The following is a 21,090-nucleotide window of genomic DNA, read 5'->3' as shown; positions in this document are numbered from 1 at the left end:
GCATTGATTCAATCATTGGGCTTTTTGTTCACCACATCAAACTTCATGTGTGGTTGGGATCTAACTGCTTTCCCAGTTTTTTGTTTGTTTTTCTTAGCTTATTTCATTTCCATTTCAATTTTGGTACTTTGAAATTCTCATGTGAATTCCTAACATGTGTCTCTTTTATCGGACTTTGGGTTTCTTGTATTAGATGCAACATCAGGAGATGAAGAAAATAAAGATTGTAGGAGTCAGAATTACAGATAAAACTGAATCATTACTTGGCTTGCTATGTCCAAGCAAAGTTAAAAACTTAACATTTGGTGCTTTTCAAAGAGCCTGTTTCCTGAAGCTGGAAGTAATTATGAACCAAACTATGTGAGAAAAGAATGTAAAGCAAAAAAATATGAATGGCTGGGCATCGCTTTGAGCAGCGTGCCCCAATAAGTTCATGAGGAAGAAAGTTTTGTAAGAAAGAAAGAATAATGTTCACAGAAAGCGAGTTTTACCTAGAGGTTAAGTGAAAACAATGATAGTGTATTTACAGAAAAGGTTGAAGTGTTCAGTGAATACATGGGCTCTTGTTCTGTTTGGATGGAAAATGCCTTCCTCAGGCAACAAGGACAAGGACAGCAGCAGGTACGTAAATGTTTGCACTCCAACACTGTTATGTCTGGACAACATTTTTGCTAAAGCCTTTAAAGAAGTAGTTGAAGACTTTTTGGTCAGCTTGCGATGATTAATAAATCTTGCAGCTCTTGGGGAAGTCCATATTCTTGGCAGAAAGTTGATATTTTAAAGGCAAAAAATGATGACTGTAAGCTCTTCAGCCCTTTCTTAGCACACTAATGGTTTCCAATATGAATTTCCACACACAAAAAAAACCATTTCACGTAGTTCAAATTAGTATGCATTTCTTTTTTTTGTTGAATGGACTCGTTCTTAAGATGAACATCTGCAGAGATAACTGGTATAGGCATGAGATTGGTTCTTGTTACATACTCCTCTTAGGACTGGGTCTGCACATTTCGTTCTTTCAACTAGACAGACTGGTTGCCTTAAAACTGGGAAGCCTACAGAAAAAAGTCTCCGTTCTTTTTTTCCCTCCCTATCTGTGACATGGAACACTTAACTTTGTAGTTTATTAGTGCAGCAGTAGTAATCTCACAGAGTGCAGGTTTTTTTCAGGGTGTGATTACAACTAGTTAACTCTACAAATTTCTGTTCAGTGTTGTTTGAACAAATGTTGTTGGAGTTGTTGCCATCTCAGAAAGGTAAACTTACTTCAGATGCCATGCTGAATTCAGGCACCACCTATAAGCTCACAAATTGCTAGTAGTCTTCCTATTTCTTTATTCTCTTGGAATAACATTGTATGATAAACCACACTTCACGTTCTTCTTCCAAAAATCTTCTAAGCCTCAGAGAACAGACCAGTTCAAGCAATTACTTTTTGCTAACGTCTGCCCTGGCTGCTAAATATCTTCCTACTGAGGTGTTCTCACTCTTGGAATATATTTCAGAAGTTGAATAAATGCGTATGACTCTAATGGATTGGGCTGTCTATGCACAGATCGTTCTCAAAACTCAGAAAGGTAAAGAAATTAAGTATTCTGTGTTAAAATTAAGGGAACATGCCATTCAAATTCTGATTAGTTATACAGCTTATTGCAAGGAGTTGATTTCCATAGAAACATGGGTTTTGGTATGAATCTGCAGTGAAACTTTAGGGTTCATCACCACGTTTTTGATGATTGGTTATAAAGGAGCAGTGTGGAAACAGGTTGCTGCCTATTCCAGACCAAAGCAGTCATGGGCTTCTCGTTAAACTGATGCAAAAGTTGCCTCTGTTAGAAATCCCTAAAGCATGGATGTGACTGAGCATCTTATCTTCTGCATCTGCTAGATTTGGTGTAGGCAATGCTCTCCTTCCAAGGAAATCTGCTTCCTTCTGTTTGCCCTGGGAAATGGTTTGGGGAATCCTCATCTGCCCTCCCTGAACGGCTGACTGGAAATCGTGTGTATTCTGTCAAGGGAACACTCTAATGTTTATCAAGCCTGCCTCTGAAGCATGTCGCTCTGAAAAGCACTCTTGCTGTGGTATCTAGACACACTTCAGTTGTCAGCTCATCATTTATATTTTTGTGTCTGGCAGTGAGGAGGCTTTATGAATGGGGTGAATGGGAAGAGACAGCTTTACTTGATCTGCCTCTGAATTTGTCTTCTGCTTTGCTGCAACGTGACCAGATACGACAAAGCTGTGCTGTGTGTATGTGCTAAAAATTAAATGTTAAGAATATGTAGCAGATCAGAAAGGCAGGGGGTTGGCTTGGTAGAACAAACACACGGATTTCTTGCATGTTGCACTTTGTAGCTTTCCTCTTCTGAAGAAGTCAGCGTGGTGCTTAGATTACTTGGTGCACGTTTGAGTTCATGGCATGTCTTTGATACAGGTGAGTGAAGACAGCTTTTCTCAAAATCTCTTCAGAAAGAAGAGTGCAAAAAAATTCAGGGCCCCATGACTGTATGAGCATTTTGTAAAACTAGGGCTAAACCACATTCCCCAAGTGTGACGTCGTCTCTTCATGCCATCTGAAGTAATTGTTCACTGATGAGCTTTTTTCTCCTCTCCATTTCAATCCAGATCAGAAAAGAAAAAGAAAAAAAGGAAAATGTTTATTTTTGTTTAAATGTTTATTCTGTTCTAGTTCTAGTTCTAGTTCTGACAATATGGAAATAGTGAATAATGCATCACTATTGGTCTTTTCCTTACCACTCTGCTGCGTCAGGGTGCTTTCGCACCAGCTAAGCACTGTAAGTTTATCTGAAATTAACTGCTCCCTAGGCTGGTTGTGTTACCAAATGAAATGAATGGAGGAGCAGTGATGCAGTGGCACAGCTCCCCAGGGAGGTGATGGGGTCACCTAGAGGTGTTCTAGATCCGTGGGGATGTGGCACTGGGAGATGTGGTCAGTGGGCATGGTGGAGCAGGTTGGGGTTGCACCTGGAGATCTTGGAGGCTTTTTACAACCTTGGTGATTCTGTGATCGTAGAGGTCTTTTCCAACCCTAATGGTTCTGTGATTCTATTCTGTGAAATTTTTCAGAAGTAAAATTTGGTGATTAAAACCTTAGTTTAACTGATTTCCTCATTTGGCAGTTAAGTCTGCTAACCCACTGCGTTTTGACAATCAGATCTTCTGAATTGTAGTATCCACAAACTTAAAACTGTGATTTCAGCTGTGGTGCTTCAGGAAGTGTTTTTTTTTTTCCAGCTCTAAGCTTTGGAAAGGTATCTTTGTTTGCAGAGGTACCAACTCCTAAGAGCAGGGGATTACTGTGTTCTAATTGGATTTGAGTTATTAATTTTCATCCCCATAGCACTTCTTGGTCTTTCCTAGACCTACACTGCTGGATTCATTACTCTGCAAATAGGAAAACACAGTTCCTGATCCAAAGAAAGCATTGCCTGCTTGTAGATGTAACAGATGAGGAGTGATGATGAAGACTGAGAGTTATAGCAATAAAATTATGACATTCACATTTATCTTCCTGAATTCCTTCAGCTGGACAAAAATGGTGAGCTTTTTTATTTTCCATCAGACTTTTAATTGGCTCATCTTTTATGGCCATTGTGCAAACTGTGAGTTTTTAGAGGAATTTAATTGGAGGGCTACAGCATTTAACTTGCTGAAGTTCGGAAATTGCATGTTCTATTATTAGGAAGTGTTATTTCTGAGTTTGGAGGAAATTCAGAGTACTCTTTAGACAGCTATTTCAGACATTTATGTAGGAATTCAAAGATTTATGTATGAACATCTTTGCTTGCTATGTCTATTAGAATACAATTCTGTTTTATTTTCTCTGCCGCTAGTCCTAAAGGTAAGCTGTAGCAGAAGCAGAAATTGTTCAAAAAAAAAAAAAAAAAAAAAAAAAGACAGAGAAAATATGTTTTAAAAAAAAAAAAACCATAACAAAACAAACCAAAAAAAAGAAATCAGGAGATCAGGAAATCAGTGTTTATTGCTCAATTTGTTGAGGAGCACGCTGCATAAAGTCACATGCAAAACATGCCATGGACTTCTTTTGGATCTTCACCTGCATTCTTTGACTCCAGGTTTGTAAACTCACCATTTAGTTTATTTACTGGTTGAAAAACTCCTTTCTAGCTTGGCTGTTTCTGACTCTTGTCTGCATGAATCCTAACATATTGGGGTTTTTTTGGAGCTGAGAAAGGGTTATTTATCCAGAAGCTCCAGACAGGCTACTGGATTCTGCATCTGTAAGAGATGATGCGGTGATACAAGCCTTTCTGAAAAATAGATGACTTGTTGCTGTAAGGTGTTTATGTATTTAGCACTGTTGAGACACACAGAATTGCAGGGGTTGGAAGGGACCTCAAGAGATTGCTGAGTCCAGCCCCCTGCTAAGGCAGGTACCCGACAGTATCTCACAGAGATCTCTTCTGAGATTCCTCCTTCTGCCTAGTGATCTAATTCCAGGATGGGATTGACTTTTTATATCAAATATATCAAATGGAATTCAATAAGGAATTAGGATCCTTGTGCATGTTTTATGAAGGGAGAACTTGTTTGTCAAAGGTTGGCACTTCACAAAGGGTGGATGACACTGCTGCTTATGTATTTTGCTTTCGGTGTCCCTCTGTCTAGTGGATGTTTCCCAAAGATAGCACTGATGTTGTGTCTTGCCTTCGTCCAGGGCAAAGTAGATGGGCTGTGGGTTTTCGTGGAATGCCTTTAAAATGTTGTTTTCCTGAGACAGTTTAATGTAACCTAATCTTCTTCAGCTGGTGTTCTTGAATAGCCCAAATAAATAAATAAATGTGTTTTTTGGTTATCTGTGCTGTTAAGAAATTAATTTCACAAAAAGCCACAGTTCTCAGTGGAGAAGCAGAATGGGACATTTTTTTTAGTGTGCATCATATCTTCTTTAGATAGAGGGATTTGAATCATCTCTCTTCCTATTCAGTCATACAATCTCCTTGAAGAATTTGCTTACATACTGGAGTAGCATTTGAAAATATTTACATCTGTTTAGCTGGCTGTAGTGATAGATGCATTTCCTGTCTCTTTCAGTGTAAGCATTTTGCTTTTCCTCTTCTTTCTATCTCCTCATTCCTTCTTTTTGTTTGTTTAGCTTTTCCTCAGCTGGACTAGAAAAACAGCAAGTGTCACATGATCCATCCATGTAATCCTTCTGAACCAAAGTTTGGAAACTTCTAACAGAACTACAATCAGGATTCCTCAAACTTCTGTTTGTTTCCTAAACTGTGCTGCCCTCCTGTTGAACAGGGAGCGCTAGGAAGGTCTGTCAGCTCCCCTTCCTTCCTTAATACCTTGGGCCCAAGGAGACGTCACTTGTCAAAATGATGTGATGATCATGGCTCTGCTTATAGAACTCTGATGTGCAAACATGCTTTTCGGTCCCCAGATCTTACTGGTGCAGGGGAATTGGCTGCTATGTACGTTAAACCTGCTTGTTATTGCTAATGACCTCTCTTCATCTGGGACTCAACAACATTAGCTGAAGGAATGCAAGGGAAGCTGCTTCCCCAGCCATGCTGAGGGTGTCCTCCCTTGCCTTTACTTGAACTGTAATGCTTGCCATGAGGCTGGCGATCTATAATGGGAGAGTTGATGGCATACTTGCTTTTGTAGGCTGTATCTTCATCAGTGTCTTAGTTTGGAGCAGCCCTGTAATTTTGAAATAAATCCCCTATTGTACTGTGTGCTAATTGAGTTCATAAGCTGGTCCTGATGTGTAGCTCTGGTCATATCTAGGAGAAAGTAAACTGAAAGTTTTATTCCAAGTGCCTATGAAATACACCAATATTTATCTGGGACCCAGGGGTTCACAGGGATACTTCTGGCCAACGTCGTGCCATGTCTGTGATGGATGCAGCTGGCCCAGGGAGCCTGTCCTTGGAAATCCTATTTGAGGAAGAATGCTCTGAACTTTGGGTTGTGTGGATATGGGATTCTTAGCATAAGCTGCTTCAATCTGCCATTTTAATGTGATTTGCCCTTTTTATGCCAGTTCTTTATCAACTGTTCACTTTGTGAATCTGTTATGATGGTATAAGACTCAAGTTATTTTGGACCAAGGAGAGAGAAACCTCAAGGCGAAGAGTTAGCATGTTGCTCAAGAACTCCTTTTCCTTGTTTCTTATTCATACCAGTACATATATCTTGTGTGCAAGAGTTAATCAGGAAAGTTGATCTCAAGCAGATGAGGTTTTTCACTATTCACAATTTAAAGTTCATGTGGAAGATGAGGCAAAACATATCTCTTAAACTGGATTTTGTAATATTCAATTATGTGAGCTCAATTGCAGACCTTTTTTTCAGTAATTCAAACAGAGTTTGAATACTCATTAATTTTTTTAAAATGAATTTAGATTCCAGCCCAGTGAAGATGACATGCTGTCTCTGATCAGGACATGATGAAGGAATTAACCATGGTGACACTTTCATATTTGAGATTAAAAGATGACACGCATCTGCCAAATTCAAGAGCAGAAGGAAAAATCTTGTTCCTTTTTCTAATCCTCTGAAAGCAGCTGGATTTTTAACTTATCCAAATTGTGAAATTTTGTTAAAGATTGATGGCCACATAACATTGTAGAGAAGCACAGAAAATTTTAAGGAGGAATTCAGGATGTGTGCTGTTCTCATAGGAGAAAAGTTAAAGGAAAAAAAGAAAGAATGAGTGTGGTTTCCTTTTACTGGAAAGAAGCCAATTGCTTTACTTTAGCATCACCCTCATGCAGGCACTTGTTTAAAAAATGCAGATGTTTACAGTTACTGACTATGAATTGTTTTCTTCATTCATTCTTGAGAAATGTAGTATCTTGCTGGGCTTTTTTCCCTGCACAAAGCCTGAGGAAAACGTGAGGGTCCGTAGTGCCGTCTGATGGCTTGCTTTCTGCCATATCCACCAGCTCTTCACTCACCTGATGCTCTTACTGTAATGAGGAGTACGAGAATCAGGAGTTGGAACAGGTGTGCTTGGACTTGGGAGATGTAGAGAGGATTTCTGCCTTCATTCAACAGCAGTCATAGTAGCCATGGCTCACCTACCCCAGCTGCTTCTGTGGCACTGGGATCTCCTTTGATTCCAGGCACAGTAACAGAGCTAGTGTATTGAAACCATTTACTGGTAAAGCACTGAGGAAAGAATATTGTTTGGTTTGGAATGTAGTTCTTGGCCCCTCTGCTGTAAGCAGCAAGCAAGATTATAAATGAAGAATCAAGCATAAGCTTCTGTAATGCCATGCACCATGTTTTGATTTAGAAATAAGAAACGTAATCACAAAAGTAGCAGTATAGTAAGTACATCATCATCAAACATGGGAGATGCTTATTCATGCATTTTAGTTCTGCATCCTATTTTTGTTACAGAACTGGGTACTTGCCAACAGGCAGTGTGACTTTGGAAAGCTGGGTTGTTTGTCTGGGGCTATGTAGGTCTCTCCCTCGTACCTGCAGCTTCGTAGTTTGGGGTGCTTCGCGCCAGGTGTTCTGCAGGCTAATTTATAGAAGTGCAGTCTGTGAGATCATGGAATTGTAAAGGTCAGAAAGATGCTAAGGTCATCTAGTCCAACCATCAGCCCGTTCCTGTGATGGCTCTAAGCCACATCTCTCAGTGCCACATTACCACAGTTCTTGAATGCCTCTGGTGATAGTGACTCTACCACCAACCTGGGCAGCCTGTGCCAATGCAAAACAGCTCTTCCAGAGAGGAAATCTTTCCTAACATCCAACTTGAACCTCCCCAGGTGCAACTTCAGATGTTAGTTTGGATAACTTCATGAAGCAGCAGAATAGTAGGCATCAAGGCTGTATGTGGCCTAATTCCAAATATTTGGCTTTGAGTTATACACTGATATCGTCATTATGAGCATACCAGCAATGGCAGCATGGCCTCAAAGTGGAATCTGAAGATTATTTAAAACAGTGCCAATTTATCATTTTCTGTACCATTCTGGCTTACCGTGTGGCTACCAGAAAGGACATGGATGTACAAGGCGCCAGCTACAATGGGCATCCAAGAAGCATTCTGCCTCTGGCTGCCTGGGTAATAGACTTCACTGCATCCAAGCAATGTGAGCGGCTCTGCCCTCAGGCTCTGAGAGTTTTGTGGGCTCTGTGATGGACAGCTTCACCATCAGTATGCTGCGCTGTGCTGATCGTGTGTGCAGGGCTTTCAGCCTACCATTCTACAGAAACACCATGATGGGCATCTGAGTGACATCTTAATTTGATAATGAAAGCACCATTAAATCAGAAGAGAGAAAAATGCCTATGCTTGTGGCATAAGGTATTCTGTGTGACCACTGAGGTTGTTTGAGAAAGGACTGCTGTTGAAATAGTTATACAGGTTTGCCAGCAATGACTCACTGCAGTGGTGGCTATGGATAAATTCCAGTTGCTTTGAGCTTGTTTTTGAAGATTTTTGTATTAAGGGTTTCTGTATTTTCCTTAAGCCAGAAAAATCCAGCAACACTTAAGTTTGCTTAATAAAAGATTAAAATTTCCCCCATTTCTTCATCTCTGAAATGGTAGCATGCTGCAGCAAGCTGTGATCTGTACCCCATGCTGTCCCTTTGGAACACATCAGAAGGGGATGTATTTCAGCACTATTAAAAGGTTTTGTTTTGTCAACAACACCTTTCGTTCCTGTGCCTATTTATATAAAGGTCCTGACTGAAGTCTGAACAGATAGTTCACTGCATGTCTTTGGGATCCAGCTTTCCAGATGCTCACTTCTTGGGTACTTTCTCATTTAGAGATGTGTATTAGAACGTCACCTGTGGAAAGTGAACAAGTAGGTTGGTGTTCTAGGCAATATCAGTATGTTTGTCTATATGTATAGAGAGAGAGAAATATAATCTTTGCTGTAAATAAATGACAGTATAACCAGTCAAGTTGCTCTGTCCATCCTATGGATGAGGATTTGCAATAGTAAAAGGTGAAATTTGTTTGACCAAAATTACGTGTGAAATCTGTGACAGAATTAGAATTGGGTCAATGCTACCATAAGTTTCTTCCTGTTCTTTTCATCTACAGAGGTCTTAACAAATGAAACGCTTACAGTAATTTTTATTTTCCCTAGCTTATATCCTTTTCTAGTTGTTGAATACTTAGAGTTTTATTCATCAGAAATAGCCTATTCTTTATAGATCTAGGAGACTTTGTGGTATATGTGCCTGACTGTAAATGAACTCTCTGCACCTCGATTATCCACTTGGAACTGGCCACGATCTCTTGGGAAGTGATCTCAGTACCAGTACAAGAAGGAGAGTTACTGCCTGTTCAGCATGGAGTTATTGACATTCAAATACAAAATTTGGCCAGCCAGGGTTCTGTTTGTACTACTGCTCACAGTCTCTGCAGGACCCTGTGCAGCTCTGTATTGTGCACTCAGAATGCTCCGAATCCAGGCCCGTTACCTCTAGCAGTAGTTGGTTAGCCAGCAGATGTTGGTGATGCCTACAAAAAAAAACAACACTGTTGCACTAATAACAGGCTGTTCAAAATTATTTTTGTGGATCCATTTTGCAATATTCGAACAAATTATTTTTTTTTCCCAGGTTACTCATTAGGTCTGTAGTAATATCTTAAATATATTTCATTGAGTTGCTAAATGCTGAACAGGCCCTGTTTCTCTACAAAAGGTAAATGGAGAAAAACATGTACTCTGTATTTGGCCCTGAAATTGCTAGCTAAGCTGAATTATTAGGCACATCTCAACAGAACAACAGCAATGTTGTCTGTCCCAAATGCTGAATGCATCCCTTGATGACAGCCTTTCAGAACTCCTTGGCAATTTGTTTCAAGTGTTTGAAAAATATCTTCCAAGTAATACTTTTCTGTAATTTTAACTTTGATCATACTTTAGAAAAATAGCCAAAGCAAACTGCTGGTTACACTTTGTTCCTTCTGAAATGCTGGAGTCTAAAATTATGTTGTAATATTTTTCTTCCATGAACTTTCCCTTCCTAGGTATGAAACTCTTTCAGCAAAAGTAGCAGTTCAGTGGTATTTCAAATATCTTTAACCCTATCCATTGTTCATTCTTCCGTGATGCTATTTTGCAACAATTGAATACTTTCCTATGTTGGCTGCTATTCCTCATAGCTGATATTTGGAAAATCTGTAAGGAACGAAAAATGGCTTGGATGATTGCAAAAGCCAGTTCATAGCAGGAGAGTCTTGACTCTCTCTTTTTTTAATTTTTTTTTTTATAGGCCTCCAGAATTGGCATCAAAGTATGCGAATTTCTCTGAGGGAGCGTGCAAGCCTGGTTATGCATCAGCACTCATGACTGTCATCTTCCCAAAGTAAGTAATTTCCATACTTTTCCCAATAAATTCATCACGGTTCATGGGCTAGTTGTCTTGACTTAAAGATTTCAGTCGATGGAGAATCTGGTAATCACGTGCCAGATTTAAACTCATTACTGCAAATACATTCATCTTCATTTTCAATTTGCATAAGACTTTTGGATTCACAAACAAGTTTTTTTCCTTGCTAAAATCCAAAATATTTTCTCTGCTTCAGTGGATACTTGCAGACCACTGTTCAGTTACCTGCCCCCAGTAGCTGATTGCATTGAACTAATGCCATGCAAAGAGGGAGCAGCTCATCTCTGACCTTACTAGCTGCTTGATTTCTTGTTCAGACATTGAAAAATGAGATTTGTAGATGGCATCTTGCTGGGGATTCTGTGTTCAGTTGCTTCTCTAATGTGACCCCTACACCTTACTAAGGTCAACAGTTTTTTCCAGGGTTTTTTTCCTTCCTTATTAGTAGAATTCAACATCAGATATATCATTATTTTATCTAGCATTGATGTAAGCATGGCTGACTAGTAGTTCTGCAAATAATTCTCTTCTGAAACTTCTCTCATATTTAAAGAACTATGCAAAGTTAATGTTACCAAGCCAAATATTATAATTTAATGTATTTAGAATTCTTAATTGCAAGTTGTCTTGCTCACCAGATTTATGAATTGGAGCTGCGTGATTTGTTATTTTAGCTTTTGTTTTCAGTTTCTTATATCATTAGTAGAACATGATCTCTGGGGCTGCCATGAGGCTTGGTCCTCGCCTTAAAACATAGGGGTTTTTTTGTTTATTTGTTTTATTTGGATAAAGTGGGTTTGGCTGTTTTCAAGCATGAATAAAATGAATAAATGTTTTCCCATTCTAAAGGTTCCTGACTTTTTTGTGCAATTTTAAATGTAAATAGGCAAAATATGATGGAAATAGTTAAGATAGAATAAATATTTTTCAGAGGATGTAACTCTTCTTGGTAAGTGCTTCTTTCATGGTAAAAATGTGACTTCTGACTTCATCAAGCATGAACATGCACAAGATGGATTAAAGAGCAATGCCCTGAGAAATCTCAAAATGCAGTTGCTGGTAAGGAAAGACTGAATTAAGTTATTTTCATGGGGTCCTCAGTCAGTCGGTTCTCATTGGAGCAGCACTTACTGTCTTCATTAGTAATCCTAGCTGGAAAAAATCCTAGGTTAAGCATGCATAGTACATTTATTGGGTTGTGCTCAATAAATGATTGCGTAGTTCCAGAGAACAGTCTGGATTGCCTGATTTAGATGGCCACAGTCCAACAAAATGTATGTTAAGATGTCCAAGTATGAAGTGAGACATCTGGAAGGAACAAATGCAGATTATACCTTTAAGATAGAAAAACTCTGTCTTGGAAGCAGACTAAAAAGGTTTCCTGTAGTCTTAACAAAATATCATAGTGAGATGCTGTTTCAGGGTCTTGTGTACATGCGTAAGTTGAGAAATTATGTTTGTGTGTCAAATTCATTACAATCTTAACAAAAAAAAAGGAAAAGAAAAAAAAAGCGAAGAACACAACTCAAGTCTGTAGTACTGTATCCAGTTTCAGTGGTGAAAGTCTGATTTGGGAGGGGAAACAGTAACGTAAACAAGGCTCCTTAGAAACAAGTCATCTTTCTTAAGCAAGAGTCTTATCCGAATGAATAGAATAGGAAAAAGCATTAACTTTGGCAAGTTAAATATAAACCATAATGGAGTAGGCCAGAAAATGTTGAGGAACAACTTTACAAAGGCATGAAAAATAATAAAGCTTTTTGTCTGTCAAAAGCAGAAAGCGTGCCAGAGATCCTGATGGGCTGATAGGTGAACCTAATATTCCGTGTGAGCTAACGGAAGGTAAAGCCATAGCAGGGAAGTTATTTGCATTGCTATTCACTGCAGAGTAGTTCCCATGTGGAGGTTGCCTTTATGGGGGACAAGCTGGGGAAAGCTGACAGAAGGTTGACATTTTGGAGCAAATTGGCACATTGAATTGCTAGGAAAAGTTCTTACTTTGTGAAGGGCTCAGTGATGAAGTTGCTGAGTTACACATGGTTGTGTACAATCGTTGCTTAAATTGGCCTTAGAATGGAAGAATGAAAAGCAGTAAACGTGTCAGGCTTTCAAAGAGGGGCCCGTGGAGCATTTGGGAAACTGGAAACTCTTAGACAGCCTGGTTTCTATATTAGGCACCTGGGTAGAAACGGTTAAAAATAAAAATAAAAATAAAAAAAAGAAAGAAAAAGAAAAAAATACAGAATTGGTGTTCACAAGAATAAAGACGATAGGAGAGAGGAGTCAAGTTGTCTTCTGTGGCAGGAAGTCTGGCCTTGTAAATCTGCTCATGTTGTTTGGATGGCTGGATGAGCATTTGGTGAAGGTAATTTAACTAGTACAACATGTCTGGATATCTTTGAAAGAAAATAAAATGCTTAAGGACTCGAGGACAGTTGGGAAATTAAGCTGGTTTAATCCTGCAGAGATTAGGTAGTGACTTGGTAAAGGTTGAAAACCATATGGAAAAAAAAAAATAAAAAAGAAGTTTGGACAATGCAGCTACATTTCTCCTGCTGTTCTCTGGAGAATGTGTGCTGGGGTCTGTGCTGGTCCAAGTGCTCATAAAATATTTGGAACAGTGGGTGAGTAGTAAAACGCTGACGCGTTTTTCCAGGTAGGAAGACCAGGAGCTGAGTAGGAAGAATGTCACAGGGATTTCACAGCACCAAGTGATGGGACAACAAAATGTCAGATGAGGTTCAGTCCTGCTAGATAGGATGCAGTGTTCATTGAGAAGCTGCAAATATCTGACAGTATGTCTACTGATGGACTCAGTTATGCCTTGCAAATCAGGAGAGAAATACTGAATTACTGTGGATGGTTCAGTGACTTACTGGACATATGAGAATAATAATGCAGGAAAACCAGGAATGTGTTATCCCACTGCATCTCCCACCTTGCACCTCCACCTGCAATGTTAGATCTAAGCCTCTTGATCTGATTATGAAACAGATGTAGAAGAATTAGGTATATATGTTGAAAACAAGGAATAAACAAACAGCTATTTCCACACTCCAAAAAAATTGAATAGATTTCATCTTTTCAGACTGATGTAATCGGAGGACAGAAGGTGTTGGTAGCTGTGTGTAAAGCGGTGAACTCTGTGGAGACTGTTTGGGTGATTGCTGCTTTCATTACAAGATTTGAGATATTAACTGAAATCAAGTTCTGTTGACCATGACAGTCATGGGTAACAGTCTATGGCAAGAAAATCTCTTGTTACAGGAGGCTGGAACCTAAACACATTTTGAGGATAGCTTTACATATATGCCACACATGGCAGATGGGTGAGAACTGGGTGATTTTTTTAGATCCCTTCCAACCCAGGGCATTCCATAATATGCCCTGTTTCTTAGACTTCATACCAAAGTAATGGCCAGAGGACAATGATGATAGGGCTAAATGAGTATTAGGTCATATAATTTGTCATGTCCATACCAGTTTTTTGTTGTTGTTCTTTGAACTTAATGTGTTTTTGGGTGTAATTTTTGAATACTAGTATGACTTAGAGACAGACTGGCATAGCACATAGAAATGTGCTGCAGTGTGAGTCATGACAGCCATTGTCCAGTAAGAGAGATGGACGCATGCTCTCAGTATTGCATCTCAGTGCAGGAGCTGGGTTGCATCTGGTGCTCACTGCACCCAGAGCAGTTCTGCTGCTGGAATGTTGTTAGATAAGTCTTCATTTCACCAGACAGTCTGATGCTGCCTCTTAAAAATGGGTCTGAAGTAAGGTTATTGGTTTCTGAACGAGACAAAGGAAATGGCAAGCATCTTCGGTAAAATGGCATCACTGGGTCTTTATTCAGTGAATTAGACTATTTTTAGTAGGTCTGAGGTCGCCTACAAGTCTGGAGCTGGTGCTTTGACCTTTCTGTAGAAGGCACTCACTTGTGTTTGTGTTAACACTGCAGTCTCCTGCGTGTCTGGCCTTGCTGTGGAAACGATGCTGCCTGTGTGCAGTTCTTTTTCTATGCCCTATTCTTTATCGAATGAGAAAGGAGACCTCTGCCCTTGGTTTGTGGTTAACATGCCAGCCCGGGACGGTTCAGCTGATAATTTTCCAACCACAAACTCTTGTAAGTTGGCAGTGAACATTAGAAATTCAAGGAGGCAATAAACACAGGGATTGCGGCCTTTCAGCCTTGTGAATCTGTGCTTGGTTCGAGAAAATGGGGAAGTGGTATTTAAAGAAAGGAGGAGTATCTGAAAGGATTTCAGAGTAACGGAGGGCAGGCGAGCTTGATGTATAACAGCACGATAGCTGCTGTGACCAGAACAGTGACTTCAACGTTTGTGATTCAGATGTGTAAGACTGTATAGCACTAAGGATATAAGAGTAAGCATCTCTTTCAATTGAGTTGGTACTGGTAAATACTTCTATATGCATTAATAGAAACTTATTTAAGTCAGTGCAGTAAAAAAAATCTATTTCATTTGCTTGGTTATTGCTGGTGCAAGCTTTCTGTGGATTACTAACTGGCGTATTCTTCACATTTTTCATCTTTGGGTTCTTTTTAAATACAGCAGCCTACTCTGAGGAAAAACAGCTCTCTCATAAACTCTGCTGGGTTTATATTTTCATGCTGAACTGTTTCTTTGTACATAAAGTTCAAAATGCTTTAAGCTTTCATATTGGTGGTGAATACATAACGGAGATATTCTCCAGACATAGATTTCAGTGGCTTTCTCTCCAGTCATTCTTCTGTATTTTCTGCTGCACATGTTCCCTCAAGAGACTTCAGGTCTGTAGGTCTCAGACTCCGAAGCCTTTCTTTGCTTACCCAGCCCAGGCGTGTGCAGCTGGCGCAGCCCCAGAGTGCCTTCTGCATCACAAACAGAGCCTGGCAGATTTGCCATTGCTGTAATGCAAATGTAGTTTGTGCAGCTTTTGTTCTTCAGGTAAAAGCATTTGTACATCCAGAATTCTGCGTAGCCTGGGGCTTCAGGTGGAACTGGGGTGTTAGCAGAGGCCTTAATAGGGATCAGCATGACTGCCAGTATGGTCCCCTCATCCCGAATAGTTCCTTATTCATTTCCATATCCCATTCCAGGAACTTGTGCCTCCTAAAATCAGCACACAGAAACACCTTTCCATTTCCCACTTTCTTGCTTTGTTGCTATTCAGAAACAATTACTACTCTGCTACTTAGAACTGTCCTCTAAGGCTCTGCTTTTGCTGGCAACTCAAACTCTGGGCTGAATTTATGTGTTAAAGACCTAAGGACTGCTAGCAGATCAAATCTAATAGGAAAATATTCTTCTACTAAAGAGCAGTGGTGCGCTGGCACAGGCTGCCCAGGGAGGTGGTCACCGTCCCTGAAGGCATTTCACAACTTTGGGGATGTGGCACTGAGGGATGCGTACTGGGTGGACATAGTGGGGTGGGTTGGGGTTAAACTGGATGATCTTTGAGGAATTTCCAATCTTTATAATTCTGTGATTCTGAGACTTCTCTATCTGTCCCAGTACTTCATGAATTGCCGCTGGATGCAGCATGGCTTTGTATTGAAGTGGCATGGCACAAGCACAATTGCTCAGCCACTGCCAGGGAAGGTGACTGCTGTTTCCTTTTGGATTAGCTGCTCAAAGAGAGCAAGAATCCAAAGGATGGCAGCTTCATGTGGTTCTGGAGAGCTCACTGAAGAAGTAGGCTGGGTAGTTAGTTTGCCATTGATGTCACTTTTGGACTGTTCCCTGACTGTAGCAGAAGCTGCCTTCTGCACGATTTTTGGTCTCTTCAGGTGCAGTGGGGAATGCTCTTAATATTATAGGGTGCATGCTATTATATATACATTTACGTGCTGAATTAGTTATGATCTATGAACAGCACCTTGCTTACGCTGCCTGTTCTCACAGCAAAAACTAAGGAAATGTTTGTTGCATTACTGAGGTTGGAATTTTGTCAAATAGTGCCTTTTTTCCCTGTGTGTTTTGCTTTTCTCACTCTTTCACCTTCATGGTTAGTGTGCTGGGTATTATACACGGTTTGAAAACACAAAGGGGATGACTTTTTTAAAGCAAAATGCTTTGGAAAATACTTTGTCACAGCTGACTGTGCTTCAGAGCATGGGCAGCACAGTCTGTTGGAAGATGTGCATTTAATGTTTAAGCCAGAATTGCTGTCTGAGCTGTTGTTGCCTTTTGTAACCATGGCAATTGGATTGCCCTTTACAGTGCACTGACTGCTTCAGATGGTTCCACCTGTATGGGCTCCAGGAGGAAGCTGGCAGTTAAGTGGCAACGTTTGATAACTGATGTGCAGTTTGTTGTGAACCACTGGTTCGGGTGGCAACCAAAGCTGTGTTTAAAGAGTGTGGTCAAACAGCTCATCTGTCTGTGACAGTTTCTCCGCATTCATTTTTGTTGTAGGGGGCAGTGACAGTGATTGCAGAGATGAGCACATAGCTGTGCAAACTTTAGTGCTAGCACTTGAGTTCTGATGAACCAGCTGGGAGCTTGTACTTGAGAGCAAACATACGTGGCAACAGCTCCCTGCTGCCGTTTGACAGCCTGTGAAGATGTGCATGTTGCTGCCATCAGGTTCAAGGAGAGGGGGTCCAAAGCAAGAGTAGATTTTAAAAAGATTTAAAAAAAAAAAAAAAAAAAAGTCAGGTTTTGCTTCTGCATTCTCTTTTCATCTTGGCATTGGTAGTGTAAGGGTCCTTGCTGTCCATTGTGCTGCTCCACGTCCTGAGCTAGTAGAAATGCCTATGGATAGTGCCATAACCTGCATAAGTGAAATAATCCTTATATCCAAACATTGGTCTTCTCCCCCATCCATCTATTCCTTTTGTGCAAGATTATTTTTAATCCAGATTGGTTCACTGATGTTGTTTATGGAATTACCAAATCAGTGTACCAAACCAACCAGGGGTGCAGCATGAGAGCGAAGAGCCCAGGTGATGACACTGCAGTGACTCTACCAGCATGGACACCAGATGGGTGTCCAGTTCCACCTCTAGTTTGTGCAGGTTGTCCTCTCTAATCCATGTTGACTGTTTTTAACTTTCAAAAAAAAATGTTTCAAAGTGGCATACGTATATTCTACTCATTGGTATATGCACTGATCTTGACAGAAGATTCTATGTAGGGATCCCCATCCCTGGAGATGTTCTAGAACCATGGGGATGTGACACTGAGGGGCATGGTGGGGTGGGATGGGGTTGGGCTGGATGATCTTAGAGGTCCAGCCTTTACAATACTATGATTCTAGGGTGTGTGTTCTTTTCTGACTTTGAAATAAAGGTGCTGAGCGTGTGTGCTCTCACTCCTATGTGAACCCATTTCATCTCATGCCACATAGTTATGTTGGAATTCTGAACTTTAACCAAAAAAAAAAAAAAAAAGGACGACTTTGCAAATGTACAAATAAATAGCTGTAATTGTGAACATGCATGATAGTAACAGAAACAATTAATTTAATGTATGCCACCGACCAAGCATATTTTATTGTGGGTGAGTATTTGGGCTCTGTTGCTGTGGCCTGTCTACTCAAAAGCTATACCAATAATATCTCACTCCGGAGAAATCTTGGGGCAAAGATTGCTTGAGGATCTGAATGTGTGAGAATCCAATTAAATGCTTATTTCAGTTATCGATGTAAATTCCATTTAAATGCTTTCTTCACTTACCCATGATCCATACAACACTTTCAGTTTTGTTCTGATAACTTTATGTAAACAATACTAATAACATACAGTTAAACTGAAAATATCAGTGTGTAGATTGAGCTCTTTATTATCGTGCTTTTTATATATGCATGCCTTGACTTCTTTTCTATTACTCACAAATCCCCTCGGGAAAGCTTTCCTGTGAGTTTCTTGTTTTATTAAAACTCCAACTCCAGCTCTCCAGTTCATCGTTACTGGCACAGCCCCTCATCTTCCCAGAGCCTCAGGAAATTCCCTGGTGTCTCTGATGCTCTGTGTGTCACCAGTGCTTTCTCCTCACTGTAAACAAGTGTGCAGCATCTCTCAGAGTTTTCTGCATTTGGTTGCAAAGAGGTAATTGATCAAAACCACAGCAGGCAGTTGAGAATGAGCAAGTTTCCTATTTGGGAATAGATTTCAAATCAGTTTATTTTCTCTACTACCTTTCCCTCCTCCTCTGTTGCTGTCACACTTTGTTCTATTATTGAAATGTTTCAGGATCCAAATGCTGTCACCGAGCCAATGTACACTGGCTGAGAATATGGATGAAAAGCAAGCCTAATTGATGCAAGATTATTAGGCTAATTTACAGGGAGTCTGGGGAGCCCCCTAACTCTACATTCGGCAAATAAAGATAAAAACGAGAAAGATAAAAAATTCTCTTTTGACTGCAGCAATGTGAAAAGTCACTGGAGGATATTGTTCAGATAATTTTGTAGCAGCTCTGACTTCACTGCAGCACAGGCAGTGTAAGTTGTTTCAGCTGTTATTTTCTTGGTACCTTTAATTTTAATTTTAGGGTAACCGTGCACCTAAATAAGATCCACAAATGAATTGCTATTTTCCTTTTTTTGTGATTTGCCATCATTTCGAGACCTACTGTAGTCTTTTTCTCTTAAGGTACTTTGAGTCATTGTTTTACAAGTTAGGAAGCTTCCTTTGAGTGCCCTAGCTTTCTCCAGTGCTTCATTCATAAACCAGAACAACTGTCCAGCTCTCTTAAGAGAACTGTTTCATTGTCATTTTCCTGAAGATCATTGCGTCGACAGAGCTGATTTGTTACTCTTTCAAGTCTAACCAGATGATGAAAGCTTCAGAACTGTGTGTATTTCAGATAATACATATTTTCTGTTGCAGAAACCAATCAACCAATTGAAAGGTGGTCATTTTATAGGGTTTTATGTGGACTACTCGTACTTTCTAAATTGATATGCCACGTGTTTCGGATTGTTTCTGATCTGTGATGTGTTCATGTTTATACCACTGCATACTCTGGGATAGAAGCAGAATTGCACGGTTGGCAGCGATGTCAGTATCATAGACAGACTCCTGAGAATTTAACTAATTTATGTAGGAATGAAAAGGTTTACACCGAGACTTGCCCATGAGTGAGCAGTTAGAATGCAAGCACTTCCCAAATGCTTCAGTAAAGGTGGAATTCCCTGTCCTGCAGCTGCCATGGGCTCTGTGCCGGGGGTTCTGCATTGCAATAAAGTGCTTTGGACAGCAGCTGTTGTGGTGGGAGCTCCATTTTGGAAAGAGAGGGCCGACTGGGGGATGGTCTCAAGGGAAGCTCAGAGCTGCACCAGCTGCTTCACCAGGCAGTGAATTAAGGATAGCAGCACAGCTATCTACTCTGCAAGCTTTGTTTAGATTTTAAGAGTTTGTTTGTAAATGTATAACTTGATGGCTGGGTTGGTATTTTAAGCTATGATATCCCGCTCCAGGCAGTCTGAACACAACCTTTGTCCAAACAGGCAGCCCTCTGGAGCAGGTGGGGGCCAACTCTTTTTTTACTTTTGATTTGTTTCTTAAACATTGTCTGTGGACTTGAGGCATTTGTAGAGGAAGATGTTGGCCCCGAGGCCCTGCTGAGCAGACTAGCACGCAGTCTGTGGTTGCTGGACTTGTCTCCTCTGCTCTTGGAACTGTGGAGGAAGGATGTCCAGTATTTGAAGGAGGCAAAGTATGCTTACAGGTTCTGGCTTGAGCAAAGAAAACTAAAATAAGAAAACCACTAACTTTTCTCTGTTGTTTTTTCCCTTGTTGTGGATTTTAGTCAGCACACGTACCAGGCATTTCTCCTTTGCACAGTTCTGATCTCCTGAGTAACAACAACTATTTATGGAACAACAGGATACCAAACAGTTTATAAATGCTAGGCTTGTTTACTTCTGCTCTGTAACTGCTCATTTCATGTGGGGTTTCCTTGTCTATCAAGGGTAAAGAAATTTGGCTCAGTAAAAACATCTGTAGAGAAGCTGTTGGCCTTTCTTGGCTATGGTGTCCTGGTAAAATGTCTGCTCAACCAGCAAAACGCTCCACCTGGGCTCAGTCAGGAAGGTATGTTAGCAAGAAAACAGTAGGCTCCTTTTCTGAGAAGAAAGACAGAATTGTTCTGTTCTCTCCTCCTACCTCAGTGATACATGGAATTGTGCTTGGTGTCTGCTCCTTGCTCAGTATATAGGGGAAGGTTTGAGGTGCCTGTCTCCTCCATCTCTTCTTTGTGAAGCGTGTTCTTCGTTCATTGGTGTTGTATTATTAGGAATTGCTATAAATGAGGGACTTCTAAACAACGTCCAGACAGGAAATGAGAGGAAACTAGAGTTAACAGGTTTTGTTGTTATTCGTATGAGTAGAACCTAATTTCCTCAGAAGGAAACTAAATTAAAGCCATAATAGCAAATCGGGCCTTACTGGAGTATGAAGTTCAAGACCTCCTCTTGCAGATAGCTGCGTTCCTAAGCTTTCAGTCATCCAACATAAAAGAAGGGTAAGCTGACCTTGATAATGTAAAACGTGAAATAAATGATGGAAATGTAATGGGGAAAAGATAAATTGGTGATAGTGAAATGCAGAGATTTTTGAACTATTACTTGTTGCTGGCAATAAGGTTAAGAGTTCAAAAAAAAAAACCTCACTGAATGTTTACCTGATTTGTTGCTGGTTTGTAACAACTTCTGATCACTTATTTTTAGTACTGGGAAAAGAACACAATCAAATGTAAGTAATCACCCTTCCTTCA

The 21,090-nt window shown here is 40.2% G+C and overlaps 1 protein-coding gene across 10 annotated transcripts in view; it reads left to right on the top strand.

Moving 5' to 3' along the window:
- ST3GAL3 (ST3 beta-galactoside alpha-2,3-sialyltransferase 3) overlaps positions 1-21,090 on the top strand; it is a 142,318-nt gene that overhangs the window by 42,638 nt on the left and 78,590 nt on the right. For all 10 annotated transcript variants that reach the window (XR_008202238.1, XM_052666134.1, XM_052666136.1 and 7 more), the window contains one exon: positions 10,252-10,344. Coding sequence is in view for 9 of the 10 variants with exons in the window: in XM_052666134.1 (XP_052522094.1) it covers positions 10,252-10,344 (93 nt within the window). In the remaining variant the exon portion in view is untranslated. The remainder of the gene's footprint in view (positions 1-10,251; positions 10,345-21,090) is intronic.

The sequence above is a fragment of the Tympanuchus pallidicinctus genome, unplaced genomic scaffold (assembly GCF_026119805.1).
Source record: "Tympanuchus pallidicinctus isolate F22 unplaced genomic scaffold, pur_lepc_1.0 scaffold7, whole genome shotgun sequence".
Taxonomy (NCBI): Eukaryota; Metazoa; Chordata; class Aves; order Galliformes; family Phasianidae; genus Tympanuchus; species Tympanuchus pallidicinctus.
The sequence above is the reverse complement of the archived record's forward strand: the minus strand, read 5'-3'. Positions and strand labels throughout refer to the sequence as shown.